Source organism: Oncorhynchus keta, chromosome 8 (genome assembly GCF_023373465.1).
Source record: "Oncorhynchus keta strain PuntledgeMale-10-30-2019 chromosome 8, Oket_V2, whole genome shotgun sequence".
Classification (NCBI taxonomy): Eukaryota; Metazoa; Chordata; class Actinopteri; order Salmoniformes; family Salmonidae; genus Oncorhynchus; species Oncorhynchus keta.
The window spans coordinates 23,495,408-23,516,358 of record NC_068428.1 but is presented as its reverse complement, the minus strand read 5'-3'; the positions used below and the strand labels follow the sequence as shown (position 1 = coordinate 23,516,358).

Genomic DNA, 20,951 nt, shown 5'->3' with positions numbered 1-20,951 from the left:
AGAAGAGAGAAAGAGATGAGAGAAGATAGATGAGAGATGAGAGAAGAGAGATGAGAGATGAGAAGAGAGATGAGAGATGAGAGAAGAGAGAAGAGAGAAGAGAGATGAGAGATGAGAGATGAGAGAAGAGAGAAGAGAGATGAGAGAAGAGAGAAGAGAGAGAGAGAGAAGAGAGAAGAGAGAAGAGAGAAGAGAGAAGAGAGAAGAGAGAATAGAGAAGAGAGATGAGAGAAGAGAGAAGAGAGAAGAGAGAAGAGAGAAGAGAGAAGAGAGAAGAGAGAGAGAGAAGAGAGAAGAGAGAAGAGAGATGAGAGAAGAGAGAAGAGAGAGAGAGAGAGAGAGAGAAGAGAGAAGCGAGAGAGAGAGAAGAGAGAAGTTAGTTTGTTGTACCTGACACTGCATCAGGGCCCTCTGTAGCTCTGCCCTCCAGTCCTCCAGCGATGAGCCCAGCCAATCCCAGCGTGAGTTCATCTCCTTCAGCCCGTCCCTCAGCTCCCACGCTTCCTTTGAGTCGGGATCTGATTGGAGGAAGTCAGCGCTGCTCAGGTTGATTGACAGGACCTGGGACTTGTGGCCGTCCATGGCCTTCTGCAGCTCCTGGAAGAGTGGAGAGGATAAATGAGTGACTGTGTGTGTTTGGCTGTTTGTTTGTAAGTATTTGTGTAATTGTTATGTTACGTGTTGAACCGTATGGGAATGTTTACCATGTGCATATACACTATGTGTAACACTATCAGTATAATGTATAATAAATATAATAAAGGAAGAAGTACTGTAGGTAGACTGACCCATACTGCCCAGTACTGGTTTACAGTAGTTATAAATGGACTTGGTGATGACAGAGCAGAGCTTGTACAGGAGCACTAACAGTCGGTGTCAGTAAACTAGATGTAGGTTAGCAAACCCCACCAGGCTTCAGATCAGCCGGGCTATTTATAGTCTGTTGACATCCTTGGGTCTGATGTGTTACAGACTACAGCAGCTGGGTTGTGTGAAGTGTTACAGACTATAGCGGCTGGGCTGTCTGATGTGTTACAGACTATAGCTGCTGGGCTGTCTGATGTGTTATAGACTACAGCAGCTGGGTTGTGTGAAGTGTTACAGACTATAGCAGCTGGGCTGTCTGATGTGTTACAGACTATAGCGGCTGGGCTGTCTGATGTGTTACAGACTATAGCAGCTGGGCTGTCTGATGTGTTACAGACTACAGCTGCTGGGTTGTGTGAAGTGTTACAGACTATAGCAGCTGGGCTGTCTGATGTGTTACAGACTATAGCGGCTGGGCTGTCTGATGTGCTACAGACTACAGCAGCTGGGCTGTCTGATGTGTTACAGACTACAGCTGCTGGGCTGTCTGATGTGTTACAGACTACAGCAGCTGGGCTGTCTGATGTGTTACAGACTATAGCTGCTGGGCTGTCTGATGTGTTACAGACTACAGCTGCTGGGCTGTCTGATGTGTTACAGACTACAGCAGCTGGGCTGTCTGATGTGTTACAGACTATAGCAGCTGGGCTGTCTGATGTGTTACAGACTATAGCAGCTGGGCTGTCTGATGTGTTACAGACTACAGCTGCTAGGCTGTCTGATGTGTTACAGACTACAGCTGCTGGGCTGTCTGATGTGTTACAGACTATAGCTGCTGGGCTGTCTGATGTGTTACAGACTACAGCAGCTGGGCTGTCTGATGTGTTACAGACTATAGCTGCTGGGCTGTCTGATGTGTTACAGACTACAGCTGCTGGGCTGTCTGATGTGTTACAGACTACAGCAGCTGGGTTGTGTGAAGTGTTACAGACTATAGCAGCTGGGCTGTCTGATGTGTTACAGACTATAGCTGCTGGGCTGTCTGATGTGTTACAGACTACAGCTGCTGGGCTGTCTGATGTGTTACAGACTACAGCTGCTGGGTTGTGTGAAGTGTTACAGACTATAGCAGCTGGGCTGTCTGATGTGTTACAGACTATAGCAGCTGGGCTGTCTGATGTGTTACAGACTATAGCAGCTGGGCTGTCTGATGTGTTACAGACTACAGCAGCTGGGCTGTCTGATGTGTTACAGGCTACAGCTGCTGGGCTGTCTGATGTGTTACAGACTATAGCAGCTGGGCTGTCTGATGTGTTACAGACTACAGCAGCTGGGCTGTCTGATGTGTTACAGACTACAGCAGCTGGGCTGTCTGATGTGTTACAGACTACAGCAGCTGGGCTGTCTGATGTGTTACAGACTACAGCAGCTGGGCTGTCTGATGTGTTACAGACTACAGCAGCTGGGCTGTCTGACGTGTTACAGACTACAGCAGCTGGGCTGTGTGATATGTTACAGACTACAGCTGCTGGGCTGTGTGTTACAGACTACAGCATATAGGCTGTCTAATGTGTTACAGACTACAGCAGATAGGCTGTCTGATGTGTTACAGACTACAGCATCTGGCCTGTCTGATGTGTTACAGACTATAGCAGCTGGGCTGTCTGATGTGTTACAGACTACAGCTGCTGGGCTGTCTGATGTGTTACAGACTACAGCAGCTGGGTTGTGTGAAGTGTTACAGACTATAGCAGCTGGGCTGTCTGATGTGTTACAGACTATAGCTTCTGGGCTGTCTGATGTATTATAGACTACAGCTGCTGGGCTGTCTGATGTGTTACAGACTACAGCTGCTGGGTTGTGTGAAGTGTTACAGACTATAGCAGCTGGGCTGTCTGATGTGTGACATACTATAGCAGCTGGGCTGTCTGATGTGTTACAGACTATAGCAGCTGGGCTGTCTGATGTGTTACAGACTACAGCAGCTGGGCTGTCTGATGTGTTACAGACTACAGCTGCTGGGCTGTGTGATGTGTTACAGACTACAGCTGCTGGGCTGTGTGTTACAGACTACAGCAGATAGGCTGTCTGATGTGTTACAGACTACAGCATCTGGCCTGTCTGATGTGTTACAGACTATAGCAGCTGGGCTGTCTGATGTGTTACAGACTACAGCTGATGGGCTGTCTGATGTGTTACAGACTACAGCTGCTGGGCTGTCTGATGTGTTACAGACTATAGCAGCTGGGCTGTCTGATGTGTTACAGACTATAGCTGCTGGGCTGTATGATGTGTTACAGACTACAGCTGCTGGGCTGTCTGATGTGTTACAGACTACAGCAGCTGGGCTGTCTGATGTGTTACAGACTATAGCTTCTGGGCTGTCTGATGTATTACAGACTACAGCTGCTGGGCTGTCTGATGTGTTACAGACTACAGCTGCTGGGTTGTGTGAAGTGTTACAGACTATAGCAGCTGGGCTGTCTGATGTGTTACATACTATAGCAGCTGGGCTGTCTGATGTGTTACAGACTACAGCAGCTGGGCTGTCTGATGTGTTACAGACTACAGCTGCTGGGCTGTGTGTTACAGACTACAGCATATAGGCTGTCTAATGTGTTACAGACTACAGCAGATAGGCTGTCTGATGTGTTACAGACTACAGCATCTGGCCTGTCTGATGTGTTACAGACTATAGCAGCTGGGCTGTCTGATGTGTTACAGACTACAGCTGCTGGGCTGTCTGATGTGTTACAGACTACAGCTGCTGGGCTGTCTGATGTGTTACAGACTACAGCTGCTGGGCTGTCTGATGAGTTACAGACTATAGCACCTGGGCTGTCTGATGTGTTACAGACTATAGCTGCTGGGCTGTCTGATGTGTTACAGACTACAGCTGCTCGGCTGTCTGATGTGTTACAGACTACAGCAGCTGGGTTGTGTGAAGTGTTACAGACTATAGCAGCTGGGCTGTCTGATGTGTTACAGACTATAGCTGCTGGGCTGTCTGATGTGTTATAGACTACAGCTGCTGGGCTGTCTGATGTGTTACAGACTACAGCTGCTGGGTTGTGTGAAGTGTTACAGACTATAGCAGCTGGGCTGTCTGATGTGTTACAGACTATAGCAGCTGGGCTGTCTGATGTGTTACAGACTATAGCAGCTGGGCTGTCTGATGTGTTACAGACTACAGCAGCTGGGCTGTCTGATGTGTTACAGACTACAGCTGCTGGGCTGTCTGATGTGTTACAGACTATAGCAGCTGGGCTGTCTGATGTGTTACAGACTACAGCAGCTGGGCTGTCTGATGTGTTACAGACTACAGCAGCTGGGCTGTCTGATGTGTTACAGACTACAGCAGCTGGGCTGTCTGATGTGTTACAGACTATAGCAGCTGGGCTGTCTGATGTGTTACAGACTGCAGCTGCTGGGCTGTGTGAAGTGTTACAGACTATAGCAGCTGGGCTGTCTGATGTGTTACAGACTACAGCAGCTGGGCTGTCTGATGTGTTACAGACTACAGCTGCTGGGCTGTCTGATGTGTTACAGACTACAGCAGCTGGGCTGTCTGATGTGTTACAGACTATAGCTTCTGGGCTGTCTGATGTATTACAGACTACAGCTGCTGGGCTGTCTGATGTGTTACAGACTACAGCTGCTGGGTTGTGTGAAGTGTTACAGACTATAGCAGCTGGGCTGTCTGATGTGTTACATACTATAGCAGCTGGGCTGTCTGATGTGTTACAGACTGCAGCTGCTGGGCTGTGTGAAGTGTTACAGACTATAGCAGCTGGGCTGTCTGATGTGTTACAGACTACAGCAGCTGGGCTGTCTGATGTGTTACAGACTACAGCTGCTGGGCTGTCTGATGTGTTACAGACTACAGCATCTGGCCTGTCTGATGTGTTACAGACTATAGCAGCTGGGCTGTCTGATGTGTTACAGACTACAGCTGCTGGGCTGTCTGATGTGTTACAGACTACAGCTGCTGGGCTGTCTGATGTGTTACAGACTACAGCTGCTGGGCTGTCTGATGAGTTACAGACTATAGCACCTGGGCTGTCTGATGTGTTACAGACTATAGCTGCTGGGCTGTCTGATGTGTTACAGACTACAGCTGCTCGGCTGTCTGATGTGTTACAGACTACAGCAGCTGGGTTGTGTGAAGTGTTACAGACTATAGCAGCTGGGCTGTCTGATGTGTTACAGACTATAGCTGCTGGGCTGTCTGATGTGTTATAGACTACAGCTGCTGGGCTGTCTGATGTGTTACAGACTACAGCTGCTGGGTTGTGTGAAGTGTTACAAACTATAGCAGCTGGGCTGTCTGATGTGTTACAGACTATAGCAGCTGGGCTGTCTGATGTGTTACAGACTATAGCAGCTGGGCTGTCTGATGTGTTACAGACTACAGCAGCTGGGCTGTCTGATGTGTTACAGACTACAGCTGCTGGGCTGTCTGATGTGTTACAGACTATAGCAGCTGGGCTGTCTGATGTGTTACATACTACAGCAGCTGGGCTGTCTGATGTGTTACAGACTACAGCAGCTGGGCTGTCTGATGTGTTACAGACTACAGCAGCTGGGCTGTCTGATGTGTTACAGACTATAGCAGCTGGGCTGTCTGATGTGTTACAGACTGCAGCTGCTGGGCTGTGTGAAGTGTTACAGACTATAGCAGCTGGGCTGTCTGATGTGTTACAGACTACAGCAGCTGGGCTGTCTGATGTGTTACAGACTACAGCTGCTGGGCTGTCTGATGTGTTACAGACTATAGCAGCTGGGCTGTCTGATGTGTTACAGACTACAGCAGCTGGGCTGTCTTATGTGTTACAGACTACAGCAGCTGGGCTGTCTGATGTGTTACAGACTATAGCAGTTGGGCTGTCTGATGTGTTACAGACTACAGCAGCTGGGCTGTCTTATGTGTTACAGACTACAGCTGCTGGGCTGTCTGATGTGTTACAGACTACAGCAGCTGGGCTGTCTGATGTGTTACAGACTACAGCAGCTGGGCTGTCTGATGGGTTACAGACTATAGCAGCTGGGCTGTCTGATGATGTGTTACAGACTATTGCTGCTGGGCTGTCTGATGTGTTACAGACTACAGCAGCTGGGCTGTCTGATGATGTGTTACAGACTATAGCTGCTGGGTTGTGTGAAGTGTTACAGACTATAGCAGCTGGGCTGTCTGATGTGTTACAGACTATAGCTGCTGGGTTGTGTGAAGTGTTACAGACTATAGCAGCTGGGCTGTCTGATGTGTTACAGACTACAGCTGCTGGGCTGTCTGATGTGTTACAGACTATAGCTGCTAGCTGCTGGGTTGTGTGATGTGTTACACACTACAGCTGCTGGGCTGTGTGTTACAGACTACAGCAGATAGGCTGTCTAATGTGTTACAGACTACAGCAGATAGGCTGTCTGATGTGTTACAGACTACAGCATCTGGCCTGTCTGATGTGTTACAGACTATAGCAGCTGGGCTGTGTCATGTGTTTCTACTTTCTACTTTTAAACTCGAACAAAACAGAGATGCTTGTTCTAGGTCCAAAGAAACAAAGAGATCTTCTGTTGAATCTGACAATTAATCTTAATGGTTGTACAGTCGTCTCAAATAAAACTGTGAAGGACCTCGGCGTTATTCTGGACCCTGATCTCACTTTTGAAGAACATATCAAGACCATTTCAAGGACAGCTTTTTTCCATCTACGTAACATTGCAAAAATCAGAAACTTTCTGTCCAAAAATGATGCAGAAAAATTAATCCATGCTTTTGTCAGTTCTAGGTTAGACTACTGCAATGCTCTACTTTCCGGCTACCCGGATAAAGCACTAAATAAACTTCAGTTAGTGCTAAATACGGATGCTAGAATCCTGACTAGAACCAAAGAATTTGATCATATTACTCCAGTGCTTGCCTCCCTACACTGGCTTCCTGTCAAGGCAAGGGCTGATTTCAAGGTTTTACTGCTAACCTACAAAGCATTACATGGGCTTGCTCCTACCTATCTCTCTGATTTGGTCCTGCCGTACATACCTACCCATGTAAGAGACGCAAACTCGGTCTCAACCTTTAAGTCTTTACTGAAGACTCATCTCTTCAGTGGGTCATATGATTGAGCCCGGAGTGGGAAGGTGAACGGAAAGGCTCTGGAGCAACGAACCGCCCTTGCTGTCTCTGCCTGGCCGGTTCCCCTCTTTCCACTGGGATTCTCTGCCTCTAACCCTATTACAGGGGCTGAGTCACTGGCTTGCGGGGGCTCTTTCATATCGTCCCTAGGAGGGGTGCGTCACTTGAGTGGGTTGAGTCACTGATGTGATCTTCCTGTCTGGGTTGTGCCGTGGAGGAGATGTTTGTGGGCTATACTCGGCCTTGTCTCAGGATGGTAAGTTGGTGGTTGAAGATATCCCTCTCGTGCTGTGGGGGCTGTGCTTTGGCAAAGTGGGTGGGGTTATATCCTTCCTGTTTGGCCCTGTCCGGGGGTGTCCTCGGATGGGGCCACAGTGTCTCCTGACCCCTCCTGTCTCAGCTTCCAATATTCATGCTGCAGTAGTTTATGTGTCGGGGGGCTAGGGTCAGTTTGTTATATCTGGAGTACTTCTCCTGTCCTATTCGGTGTCCTGTGTGAATTTAAGTGTGCTCTCTCTAATTCTCTCTTTCTCTCTTTCTTTCTCTCTCTCTCTCTCTGAGGACCTGAGCCCTAGGACCATGCCTCAGGACTACCTGACATGATGACTCCTTGCTGTCCCCAGTCCACCTGGCCGTGCTGCTGCTCCAGTTTCAACTGTTCTGCCTTATTATTATTGGACCATGCTGGTCATTTATGAACATTTGAACATCTTGGCCATGTTATGTGTGATGTGTTACAGACTGCAGCAGACGGTCTGATGTGTAACAGACTACAGCAGCTGGTCTGATGTGTTACAGACTGCAGCAGCTGGTATGATGTGTAACAGACTACAGCAGCTGGGGTGATGTGTTACAGACTACAGCAGCTGGGGTGATGTGTTACAGACTACAGCAGCTGGTCTGATGTGTTACAGGCTACAGCAGCTGGTCTGATGTGTTACAGGCTACAGCAGCTGGGGTGATGTGTAACAGACTACAGCAGCTGGGCGGTGTCATATGTTACAGACTACAGCAGCTGGTCTGATGTGTTACAGGCTACAGCAGCTGGGGTGATGTGTAACAGACTACAGCAGCTGGGGTGATGTGTAACAGACTACAGCAGTTGGGGTGATGTGTAACAGACTACAGCAGCTGGGGTGATGTGTAACAGACTACAGCAGCTGGGGTGATGTGTAACAGACTACAGCAGCTGGGGTGATGTGTAACAGACTACAGCAGCTGGGGTGATGTGTAACAGACTACAGCAGCTGGGGTGATGTGTAACAGACTACAGCAGCTGGGGTGATGTGTTACAGACTGCAGCAGCTGGGGTGATGTGTAACAGACTACAGCAGCTGGGGTGATGTGTAACAGACTACAGCAGCTGGGGTGATGTGTTACAGACTGCAGCAGCTGGGGTGATGTGTAACAGACTACAGCAGCTGGGGTGATGTGTAACAGACTACAGCAGCTGGGGTGATGTGTAACAGACTACAGCAGCTGGGGTGATGTGTTACAGACTGCAGCAGCTGGGGTGATGTGTAACAGACTACAGCAGCTGGGGTGATGTGTAACAGACTACAGCAGCTGGGGTGATGTGTTTGTACTATATAGGTCTCTGCCTGGGCACTGGACCAACAGGCTCGTGATTACACTGTACATGGGTATGGGAAATCATAGAGACCATGGGTATCATGTGGCACATAGATGCAAATGGTATACATAAGATGCACGCACACACACCTTGAGCTTTCTGATCCTCTGTTGGATGGTGTGTATGTCTGTGCTGAGGTCTAGCACCCGTAGCTGTCCCAGCTCTGCCTCTGCCTCGCACAGCCATGCCCTCATGGTCTGCAGGTCTGAGATCAGCTGGTGACACTGCTGCAGGTTCTGCTTCTGTCTGTGTTTGTCCCTCAGAGACCGAGCCTGGATCAGCTCCCAGCGCTCAATCACACCTTGGGGAGAGAAGTAACACAGTTTCAGTTGAGTCATCCCTCATTATTGATTATAATAAGCGAGAGAGAGTGTGTGTGTGTGTGTGTGTGTGTGTGTGTGTGTGTGTGTGTGTGTGTGTGTGTGTGTGTGTGTGTGTGTGTGTGTGTGTGTGTGTGTGTGTGTGTGTGTGTGTGTGTGTGTGTGTGTGTGTGTGTGTGTATCACCAACCTGCACTCTGGCTGTCTGTGCTGGTGGGGTTGGTGAGTCCTGGCATGTCATCATCCTCCTCAGTCAGCTGTCCTCCAGCCCTCTTCACTGCATCTATACTGCCCCGACACTCTCCCATCAGACGCATCTACGACAGACAGGGAACATAGTGTTATCATGCAACGACATGACATTTGAGTTTTTCTGTATATTTCTTACAGTTTTAGCCATACATAGATTTTCTAAGAGAGAAAGCCCTCACATAGCCCATGTAAGTCGAGTCCAGCTCAGGGCTGGTGCTAGCCTGGCCACTGCAGGCAGTCGCCTCTCCCTGCTGGACAGAGTAGCGGCCAGAGTCCATAGCCTGGTCCAACTGTCTCAGGTGGGCCTCCAGCTGACCTGGCTCACCTGTGGGGTCAGGAGGGGGTCAGCCAACGAGGAGAGAGAATTCTCTCGGGGTTTGTTTTTTGCCATTCTACAATTTAATTTTGACAAACAGTAGTGGTAGATACTGGCAGACTGGTCCACCTTTGAGAACATGCTCATAATGGAAAAAACAAGCAATGTTAAAAGTTAGTCCGTGTTGAAAAACTGCAAACAAAGAAGGAAAAGTAGGTGGTTTATATGATCAGTTGTGTGATGTGATACCAATAAAGGTGAATGGAAAAGTGCTTTAGCATGCTATTGTGTATACATTCTTATATGGTGTATACATTCTTATATGGTGTATACATTCTTATATGGTGTATACATTCTTATATGGTGTATACATTCCTATATGGTGTATACATTCTTATATGGTGTATACATTCTTATATGGTGTATACATTCTTATATGGTGTATACATTCTTATATGGTGTATACATTCTTATATGGTGTATACATTCTTATATGGTGTATACATTCCTATATGGTATATACATTCTTATATGGTGTATACATTCTTATATGGTGTATACATTCTTATATGGTGTATACATTCTTATATGGTGTATACATTCTTATATGGTGTATACATTCTTATATGGTGTATACATTCTTATATGGTGTATACATTCTTATATGGTGTATACATTCTTATATGGTGTATACATTCTTATATGGTGTATACATTCCTATATGGTGTATACATTCTTATATGGTGTATACATTCTTATATGGTGTATACATTATTATATGGTGTATACATTCTTGAATGATGATTGTGCATGCAACAATGGCGAATGATGCATGCTATGTTAATTTACCACAGTTGAACAGGCATGTTAGTATATTTAGTTTTGTGATATGTTATTGACATGCGATGATAAATTACACATATGCCTTGTTTGCTCATCATACTTTATTAACATGCTATGGTAAATTATATGGTATTTGTGCTTAAGCACGTTAGCATGCTAGTGTGGCTAGTTGCCTACCAGAGGAGGATCTCAGTGTGCTCTCTGTCAGTTTTATATAGGCCTCAGGGCTTTCTGGTATAACTACATCTGCAAAGAGAGATATGCACAGTCCTCACAATTAGAACAAGGGGCATTCGACAAGTATGTAGTGTGTATAGGTTTAATTGTATGCTTTTTTAATCCTTTTACTCTTAATTTCACATGTTTGAGAACTGGTAATCTATTTAATGCTGGTGTAGATGCATGGGCTTTTTAAATGCTACAAATATCCTAAGTAAACGATCACTTTGATGGGAGAACTTCTTGCAGTATATCCTTGTTATTATTTTTGTTGTTTGTATAACAGTGAATTCCCCTTGGACATCAATAAAACAATTATCAATAAAGTATTGATCTGTCCATCTCCAGCAGCAGTCTGTAATAGTATTATACTAACCTGACAACACAGCGGCAGTCTGTAATAGTATTATACTAACCTGACAACACAGCGGCAGTCTGTAGTGGTATTGTACTAACCTGACAACACAGCGGCAGTCTGTAGTAGTATTGTACTAACCTGACAACACAGCGGCAGTCTGTAGTAGTATTGTACTAACCTGACAACACAGCGGCAGTCTGTAGTAGTATTGTACTAACCTGACAACACAGCGGCAGTCTGTAGTGGTATTATACTAACCTGACAACACAGCGGCAGTCTGTAGTAGTATTGTACTAACCTGACAACACAGCGGCAGTCTGTAGTAGTATTATACTAACCTGACAACACAGCGGCAGTCTGTAGTAGTATTATACTAACCTGACAACACAGCGGCAGTCTGTAGTAGTATTATACTAACCTGACAACACAGCGGCAGTCTGTAGTGGTATTATACTAACCTGACAACACAGCGGCAGTCTGTAGTGGTATTATACTAACCTGACAACACAGCGGCAGTCTGTAGTAGTATTATACTAACCTGACAACACAGCGGCAGTCTGTAGTGGTATTATACTAACCTGACAACACAGCGGCAGTCTGTAGTGGTATTATACTAACCTGACAACACAGAGGCAGTCTGTAGTAGTATTATACTAACCTGACAACACAGCGGCAGCCGACCTGAGGTACTCCTCCTCCTGCTCCTGTCCTCTGCCCCTTTCTGACCCCAGACCCCGCCCTCCAGCACTCTCAAGCCCCCGGCTCAGGTCGTAGTCATGGTCCCACTCCAGTGGGATAGAGTCCATGCTGGCTGGGGTGTCCCGGCCCGAGCGGTCCGCCTGTGGGGGGAGGACAGAGCCCGAGGTGGGGAGACTGGAGGGGCAGGGGAGAGAGGAGTCACCCCACTGCAGGTCAGAGAGATCAGCCGACTCGTCCATGTCCAGATCTCGGTCAGAACAGTCTAGTTCATCATCGGCAAGCTGAAGGGAAGGAGAGGGGGAGTGAGTGTGTGCGTTTGTATGTGCGTGCTTGGTGTGTGTACGAGGTTATGATAGTTATATCATATTGGCAAATGGCCCATATCTTATTGTAGTGTGTGTGTGTGTTCTGTAAGCAAAAGACATTACTCACAGGCAGGCGTGTCAGCTTCTTGTAGTATCTGTCGACACGTCCAAACACCTCCTGCCAGTACCTCTGTAGCTCCTCCAGTTCCTCCTCTAGAACAGCACCATCCAGAGGCTCACTCTTCTCTATCAGGGCCTCCCCCTGCCTGAACACCAGCTCAATCTGCCCTGTGTTCAGAGAGATCTCCTGCTGGAACGCCTGAACACACACACACAGAGGGCAAAGGTCAGGGGTTAGACGTTTCAGTATGTTTCCAAGGGGAATCGGGGAAATGCTTTTATCTCTATTTGTTATGCCAGTTAAATCCGTCATGGGAGGATACTAGTTACATACAGCACATGAGGAGACCAAGTTAGTTAAAGATAGTTAAAGATAGTTAAATTGCCAAGCGGTCATAGAGAGTTCATTCAAACTAAAAAAACATTGAAAATATAGCATTCAAATTCACGCACACGTACTCGAATGCACGCACGTATGCATGCACGCACACTTGGGACACACTGTTCTTACCACAGGAGGTTGGTTTCACCTTAATTGGGGATGACGGGCTCGTGTTAATGACTGGAGTGGAATCAGTGGAACGGTGTCAAATACATCAAACACATCACGGTTTCCATGGTTTCCATGTATTTGATGCCGGTTCCATTTGATCCATTCCAGACATTAGTATGAGCCATCCTCCCCCCAGCAGCCTCCACTGGTTCTTACCCTTAGCTGTTTGATCTTAGCCTGAACATCACACTCTGAGAAGTGTTCTATGTTGGTGAGCTGCAGGTCCATCTCAGTGAGCCACACCAGGATGCTGTCTCTAGCTGTCTCAAACTCCTCCCTCTGACCAATAAAGTGCTGAGAGAACACACAGAGAGTGAAACAGTGATATAGGTCTGTTTAATAACTAGATTAAAACAGTGATATAGGTCTGTTTAATAACTAGATTAAAACAGTGATATAGGTCTGTTTAATAACTAGATTAAAACAGTGATATAGGTCTGTTTAATAACTAGATTAAAACAGTGTTATAGGTCTGTTTAATAACTAGATTAAAACAGTGTTATAGGTCTGTTTAATAACTAGATTAAAACAGTGTTATAGGTCTGTTTAATAACTAGATTAAAACAGTGTTATAGGTCTGTTTAATAACTAGATTAAAACAGTGATATAGGTCTGTTTAATAACTAGATTAAAACAGTGATATAGGTCTGTTTAATAACTAGATTAAAACAGTGATATAGGTCTGTTTAATAACTAGATTAAAACAGTGATATAGGTCTGTTTAATAACTAGATTAAAACAGTGTTATAGGTCTGTTTAATAACTAGATTAACACAGTGTTATAGGTCTGTTTAATAACTAGATTAAAACAGTGTTATAGGTCTGTTTAATAACTAGATTAAAACAGTGTTATAGGTCTGTTTAATAACTAGATTAAAACAGTGTTATAGGTCTGTTTAATAACTAGATTAAAACAGTGTTATAGGTCTGTTTAATAACTAGATTAAAACAGTGTTATAGGTCTGTTTAATAACTAGATTAAAACAGTGTTATAGGTCTGTTTAATAACTAGATTAAAACAGTGTTATAGGTCTGTTTAATAACTAGATTAACACAGTGTTATAGGTCTGTTTAATAACTAGATTAAAACAGTGATATAGGTCTGTTTAATAACTAGATTAACACAGTGTTATAGGTCTGTTTAATAACTAGATTAAAACAGTGATATAGGTCTGTTTAATAACTAGATTAAAACAGTGTTATAGGTCTGTTTAATAACTAGATTAAAACAGTGTTATAGGTCTGTTTAATAACTAGATTAAAACAGTGTTATAGGTCTGTTTAATAACTAGATTAAAACAGTGTTATAGGTCTGTTTAATAACTAGATTAACACAGTGTTATAGGTCTGTTTAATAACTAGATTAAAACAGTGTTATAGGTCTGTTTAATAACTAGATTAAAACAGTGTTATAGGTCTGTTTAATAACTAGACTAAAACAGTGTTATAGGTCTGTTTAATAACTAGACTAAAACAGTGTTATAGGTCTGTTTAATAACTAGACTAAAACAGTGTTATAGGTCTGTTTAATAACTAGATTAACACAGTGTTATAGGTCTGTTTAATAACTAGATTAAAACAGTGTTATAGGTCTGTTTAATAACTAGATTAAAACAGTGATATAGGTCTGTTTAATAACTAGATTAAAACAGTGATATAGGTCTGTTTAATAACTAGATTAAAACAGTGTTATAGGTCTGTTTAATAACTAGATTAAAACAGTGTTATAGGTCTGTTTAATAACTAGATTAACACAGTGTTATAGGTCTGTTTAATAACTAGATTAAAACAGTGTTATAGGTCTGTTTAATAACTAGATTAAAACAGTGTTATAGGTCTGTTTAATAACTAGATTAACACAGTGATATAGGTCTGTTTAATAACTAGATTAAAACAGTGATATAGGTCTGTTTAATAACTAGATTAAAACAGTGATATAGGTCTGTTTAATAACTAGATTAAAACAGTGATATAGGTCTGTTTAATAACTAGATTAAAACAGTGTTATAGGGCTGTTTAATAACTAGATTAAAACAGTGTTATAGGTCTGTTTAATAACTAGATTAAAACAGTGTTATAGGTCTGTTTAATAACTAGATTAAAACAGTGATATAGGTCTGTTTAATAACTAGATTAAAACAGTGTTATAGGTCTGTTTAATAACTAGATTAAAACAGTGATATAGGTCTGTTTAATAACTAGATTAAAACAGTGTTATAGGTCTGTTTAATAACTAGATTAAAACAGTGTTATAGGTCTGTTTAATAACTAGATTAAAACAGTGTTATAGGTCTGTTTAATAACTAGATTAAAACAGTGATATAGGTCTGTTTAATAACTAGATTAAAACAGTGTTATAGGTCTGTTTAATAACTAGATTAAAACAGTGTTATAGGTCTGTTTAATAACTAGATTAAAACAGTGTTATAGGTCTGTTTAATAACTAGATTAAAACAGTGATATAGGTCTGTTTAATAACTAGATTAAAACAGTGTTATAGGTCTGTTTAATAACTAGATTAAAACAGTGTTATAGGTCTGTTTAATAACTAGATTAACACAGTGTTATAGGTCTGTTTAATAACTAGATTAAAACAGTGTTATAGGTCTGTTTAATAACTAGATTAAAACAGTGTTATAGGTCTGTTTAATAACTAGATTAACACAGTGATATAGGTCTGTTTAATAACTAGATTAAAACAGTGATATAGGTCTGTTTAATAACTAGATTAAAACAGTGATATAGGTCTGTTTAATAACTAGATTAAAACAGTGTTATAGGGCTGTTTAATAACTAGATTAAAACAGTGTTATAGGTCTGTTTAATAACTAGATTAAAACAGTGTTATAGGTCTATTTAATAACTAGATTAAAACAGTGTTATAGGTCTGTTTAATAACTAGATTAAAACAGTGATATAGGTCTGTTTAATAACTAGATTAAAACAGTGTTATAGGTCTGTTTAATAACTAGATTAAAACAGTGATATAGGTCTGTTTAATAACTAGATTAAAACAGTGTTATAGGTCTGTTTAATAACTAGATTAAAACAGTGTTATAGGTCTGTTTAATAACTAGATTAAAACAGTGTTATAGGTCTGTTTAATAACTAGATTAAAACAGTGTTATAGGGCTGTTTAATAACTATATTAAAACAGTGTTATAGGTCTGTTTAATAACTAGATTAAAACAGTGTTATAGGTCTGTTTAATAACTAGCTTAAAACAGTGATATAGGTCTGTTTAATAACTAGATTAAAACAGTGTTATAGGGCTGTTTAATAACTATATTAAAACAGTGATATAGGTCTGTTTAATAACTAGATTAAAACAGTGATATAGGTCTGTTTAATAACTAGATTAAAACAGTGATATAGGTCTGTTTAATAACTAGATTAAAACAGTGTTATAGGTCTGTTTAATAACTAGATTAAAACAGTGATATAGGTCTGTTTAATAACTAGATTAAAACAGTGATATAGGTCTGTTTAATAACTAGATTAAAACAGTGTTATGGGTCTGTTTAATAACTAGATTAAAACAGTGTTATAGGTCTGTTTAATAACTAGATTAAAACAGTGATATAGGTCTGTTTAATAACTAGATTAAAACAGTGTTATAGGTCTGTTTAATAACTAGATTAAAACAGTGATATAGGTCTGTTTAATAACTAGATTAAAACAGTGTTATAGGTCTGTTTAATAACTAGATTAAAACAGTGATATAGGTCTGTTTAATAACTAGATTAAAACAGTGATATAGGTCTGTTTAATAACTAGATTAAAACAGTGTTATGGGTCTGTTTAATAACTAGATTAAAACAGTGTTATAGGTCTGTTTAATAACTAGATTAAAACAGTGATATAGGTCTGTTTAATAACTAGATTAAAACAGTGTTATAGGTCTGTTTAATAACTAGATTAAAACAGTGATCAGAGTGAAACTAAGTATTTGTGAGTTTCTACTCTTTTATCTTCACAACAAAATTATGTGATAAATCCTGACCTGACCAGGCTCTGCTATATCATCACCATGTTTCATAACATATGTTATGACATCATGACATTTCCCAGCATACCTTGAGCCTGCGCAGGATGGAGGCAACCCTCTTCTGCAGGTTGTCCCAGCGCCGGTTCCCATCATGCACCATTTCACGGAGGCGGCAGGAGGAGTCTGTGCGGTTCTCTCTGGCCAGTCGGCGGTACTGCTTATTGATCAGCTCCAGCTGGGTCAGAAACTCCTGGACCTGCCTCTGGAAGGCCTAGAACACGCACATGATCAGAATGAAGATTTTACACAAATACTGTACACATACAAAATAAAATACAAAGTAAATGTAAGGTTGGTGGTCTCAGTATGTGTAATTGGTTGATTATTTTGACTCAACAACGGTTTCAAGTAAGCCTGTGGTATTCTGGGATGACACTGACACATCACCCCATTGGCCCTGGTCAGCTACTGCAGGGAAAATGTGACAGCCAGCAAAGACAGATTCCAGTAATCTGATCTCCCCCTTCTCTTACTCTGCACTCTCTCACTTTACCCCATATGCCCCCCCTTCACTTTGCACTGTACACACACGCTCTCTCATTCTTACTTCATCTCTCGATCTCTCTTCCTACCCTGTCTTTACAACAATTTAAACTCTTCCCCTCCTTTCCTTCCTTTTTCTCTGCCCACAACCGCTCTCTAACCTGTACCTCAAACTTCAACCGCTCTCTAACCTGTACTTCAAACTTCAACCGCTCTCTAACCTGTACCTCAAAATTCAACCACTCTCTAACCTGTACCTCAAACTTCAACAGTTCTCTAACCTGTACCTCAAACTTCAACAGCTCTCTAACCTGTACCTCAAACTCCAACAGCTCTCTAACCTGTACCTTAAACTTCAACAGCTCTCTAACCTGTACCTCAAACTTCAACAGCTCTCTAACCTGTACCTCAAAATTCAACAGCTCTCTAACCTGTACCTCAAACTTCAACCGCTCTCTAACCTGTACCTCAAACTTCAACCGCTCTCTAACCTGTACCTCAAACTTCAACCGCTCTCTAACCTGTACTTCAAACTTCAACAGCTCTCTAACCTGTACCTCAAAATTCAACCACTCTCTAACCTGTACCTCAAACTTCAACAGCTCTCTAACCTGTACCTCAAACTTCAACAGCTCTCTAACCTGTACCTCAAACTTCAACAGCTCTCTAACCTGTACCTCAAACTTCAACAGCTCTCTAACCTGTACCTCAAACTTCAACCGCTCTCTAACCTGTACCTCAAACTTCAACAGCTCTCTAACCTGTACCTCAAACTTCAACAGCTCTCTAACCTGTACCTCAAACTTCAACCGCTCTCTAACCTGTACCTCAAACTTCAACCACTCTCTAACCTGTACCTCAAACTTCAACAGCTCTCTAACCTGTACCTCAAACTTCAACAGCTCTCTAACCTGTACCTCAAACTTCAACAGCTCTCTAACCTGTACCTTAAACTTCAACAGCTCTCTAACCTGTATTCACGGAGGCGGCCTCAAACTTCAACAGCTCTCTAACCTGTACCTCAAAATTCAACCACTCTCTAACCTGTACCTCAAACTTCAACAGCTCTCTAACCTGTACCTCAAACTTCAACAGCTCTCTAACCTGTACCTCAAACTTCAACAGCTCTCTAACCTGTACCTCAAACTTCAACCGCTTCTCTTAACCTGTACCTCAAACTTCAACAGCTCTCTAACCTGTACCTCAAACTTCAAAAGCTCTCTAACCTGTACCTCAAACTTCAACAGCTCTCTAACCTGTACCTCCAACTTCAACCGCTCTCTAACCTGTACCTTAAACTTCAACAGCTCTCTAACCTGTACCTCAAACTTCAACCGCTCTCTTAACCTGTACCTCAAACTTAAACCGCTCTCTAACCTGTACCTCAAACTTCAACAGCTCTCTAACCTGTACCTCAAACTTCAACCGCTCTCTTAACCTGTACCTCAAACTTCAACCGCTCTCTAACCTGTACCTCAAACTTCAACCGCTCTCTAACCTGTACCTCAAACTTCAACAGCTCTCTAACCTGTACCTCAAACTTCAACAGCTCTCTAACCTGTACCTCAAACTTCAACCGCTCTCTAACCTGTACCTCAAACTTCAACAGCTCTCTAACCTGTACCTCAAACTTCAACAGTTCTCTAACCTGTACCTCAAACTTCAACCGCTCTCTAACCTGTACCTCAAAATTCAACCACTCTCTAACCTGTACCTCAAACTTCAACAGCTCTCTAACCTGTACCTCAAACTTCAACAGCTCTCTAACCTGTACCTCAAACTTCAACAGCTCTCTAACCTGTACCTCAAACTTCAACCGCTCTCTTAACCTGTACCTCAAACTTCAACAGCTCTCTAACCTGTACCTCAAACTTCAAAAGCTCTCTAACCTGTACCTCAAACTTCAACAGCTCTCTAACCTGTACCTCCAACTTCAACCGCTCTCTAACCTGTACCTTAAACTTCAACAGCTCTCTAACCTGTACCTCAAACTTCAACCGCTCTCTTAACCTGTACCTCAAACTTCAACCGCTCTCTAACCTGTACCTCAAACTTCAACAGCTCTCTAACCTGTACCTCAAACTTCAACCGCTCTCTTAACCTGTACCTCAAACTTCAACCGCTCTCTAACCTGTACCTCAAACTTCAACCGCTCTCTAACCTGTACCTCAAACTTCAACAGCTCTCTAACCTGTACCTCAAACTTCAACAGCTCTCTAACCTGTACCTCAAACTTCAACCGCTCTCTAACCTGTACCTCAAACTTCAATAGCTCTCTAACCTGTACCTCAAACTTCAACAGTTCTCTAACCTGTACCTCAAACTTCAACCGCTCTCTAACCTGTACCTCAAACTTCAACCGCTCTCTAACATGTACCTCAAACTTCAACAGCTCTCTAACCTGTACCTCAAACTTCAACCGCTCTCTAACCTGTACCTCAAACTTCTTGAGCTCCTCCTTTGCGATGGTGTATAGAACTCCAGAGGAGTTGGGAAGAGCAGCCGTCCTCTCTGAGGTCTTCAGCCACTCCTCAAACCGAGAGAAGTCATCCAGAAACTTCTGCCACAGCCTCCACGTCTCCTCAATCCTACAAGAAGATGAGAGAGTGATGTTTGATACACACTTAGGGTTGCAAGGGGAGGGTATACTACTGGAAACGTTTGAAGTTTACCAGTAAACTACCAGAATTTTGATAACTTTCAAGGAATATGTGGAATGTTATTAGATGGCATCTAGAGGCCTTTTTGGGTACTTCAGATTATCACAGGTGTCTGTAATGATCTCTGGCCCTCTGTGTGGCCTTATCACATGTAAAATATATTTAACAAATCTAATAGAGATAATTTAAAAAATATTTATATAATGACAAAGTTGTAAAACATTATTCTTAAAATAAACCATCAACTTAGTGAATACCATTGATGTTTAATATGAGGGTTTCAGCATGAAATATATATATGTATATTTACTATTTTATTTATTTTACTATGTCATTATGTCTTTGTTATACATGTTTTGTGGCAAAACTGGTGGCAGTTGTGAAAAAAGACAATAGTTGAAAGAGTTCATTTAAAATAATGGCATTGTTTATTAGAATTGATTTATTTTTCATTAATTAGGCAATTTTCACTTTAACCATATGGTCTATTTCCTAGAAACTCATGGAAGATATGAACACATATTTACAAAATGACTACTATTTATGAATGTTTTTCAAAAAATGTATTCAAGTATAAATTACCAAAGTTACCATAGATTGCAATAGATATCCTGTTAATTACCAACATTACAGAAGAATACTTATTTTCCACCATAATTTTCAAATAAATTCATAAAAAATCCTACAATGGGATTTTCTGGATTTTTGTCCGTCATTGTTGAAGTGTACCTATGATGAAAATTACAGGCCTCTCTCACCTTTTTAAGTGGGAGAACTTGCACAATTGGTGGCTGACTAAATACGTTTTTGCCCCACTGTATGTACTGTGTGTGTGTGTGTGTGTGTGTGTGTGTGTGTGTGTGTGTGTGTGTGTGTGTGTGTGTGTGTGTGTGTGTGTGTGTGTGTACTGTATGTGTATAGGACCCACTTGAGCCTCCTTTCCATGGACATGGCACAGATGTTCCTCCAGCGTCGGTCCAGGCCCCTGGTGGCCTGCTGGATGGAGTCACACTCTGTCTCTGTAGAACAGGCGTCACAGTCATGTAGCAACACTTCACACAGGTTCAACACAGACGCCACGCCTGTACTGTGCTTCTCTATGTCCCGCTGAATGTCCTGGAGGTGGAGAAAGGGGAAGGCAGAGAGAGAAGAAAGATGAGGATGGGTGGAGAAAGGGATGAAGAGTGGGTAATATTGGAGGGT

At 42.5% G+C, this 20,951-nt stretch overlaps 1 protein-coding gene across 1 annotated transcript in view; it reads right to left on the bottom strand.

Moving 5' to 3' along the window:
• The window catches only part of syne1a (spectrin repeat containing, nuclear envelope 1a), a 201,305-nt gene that overhangs the window by 9,357 nt on the left and 170,997 nt on the right, over positions 1-20,951 (bottom strand). The window contains exons 132-141 of the mRNA XM_052523863.1: positions 20,677-20,864; positions 19,526-19,676; positions 16,634-16,816; positions 12,714-12,851; positions 12,012-12,203; positions 11,539-11,860; positions 9,324-9,469; positions 9,083-9,209; positions 8,663-8,874; positions 391-597 (exon numbers count right to left, since the gene is read on the bottom strand). Coding sequence (XP_052379823.1) covers positions 391-597; positions 8,663-8,874; positions 9,083-9,209; positions 9,324-9,469; positions 11,539-11,860; positions 12,012-12,203; positions 12,714-12,851; positions 16,634-16,816; positions 19,526-19,676; positions 20,677-20,864 — 1,866 coding nt within the window. The remainder of the gene's footprint in view (positions 1-390; positions 598-8,662; positions 8,875-9,082; positions 9,210-9,323; positions 9,470-11,538; positions 11,861-12,011; positions 12,204-12,713; positions 12,852-16,633; positions 16,817-19,525; positions 19,677-20,676; positions 20,865-20,951) is intronic.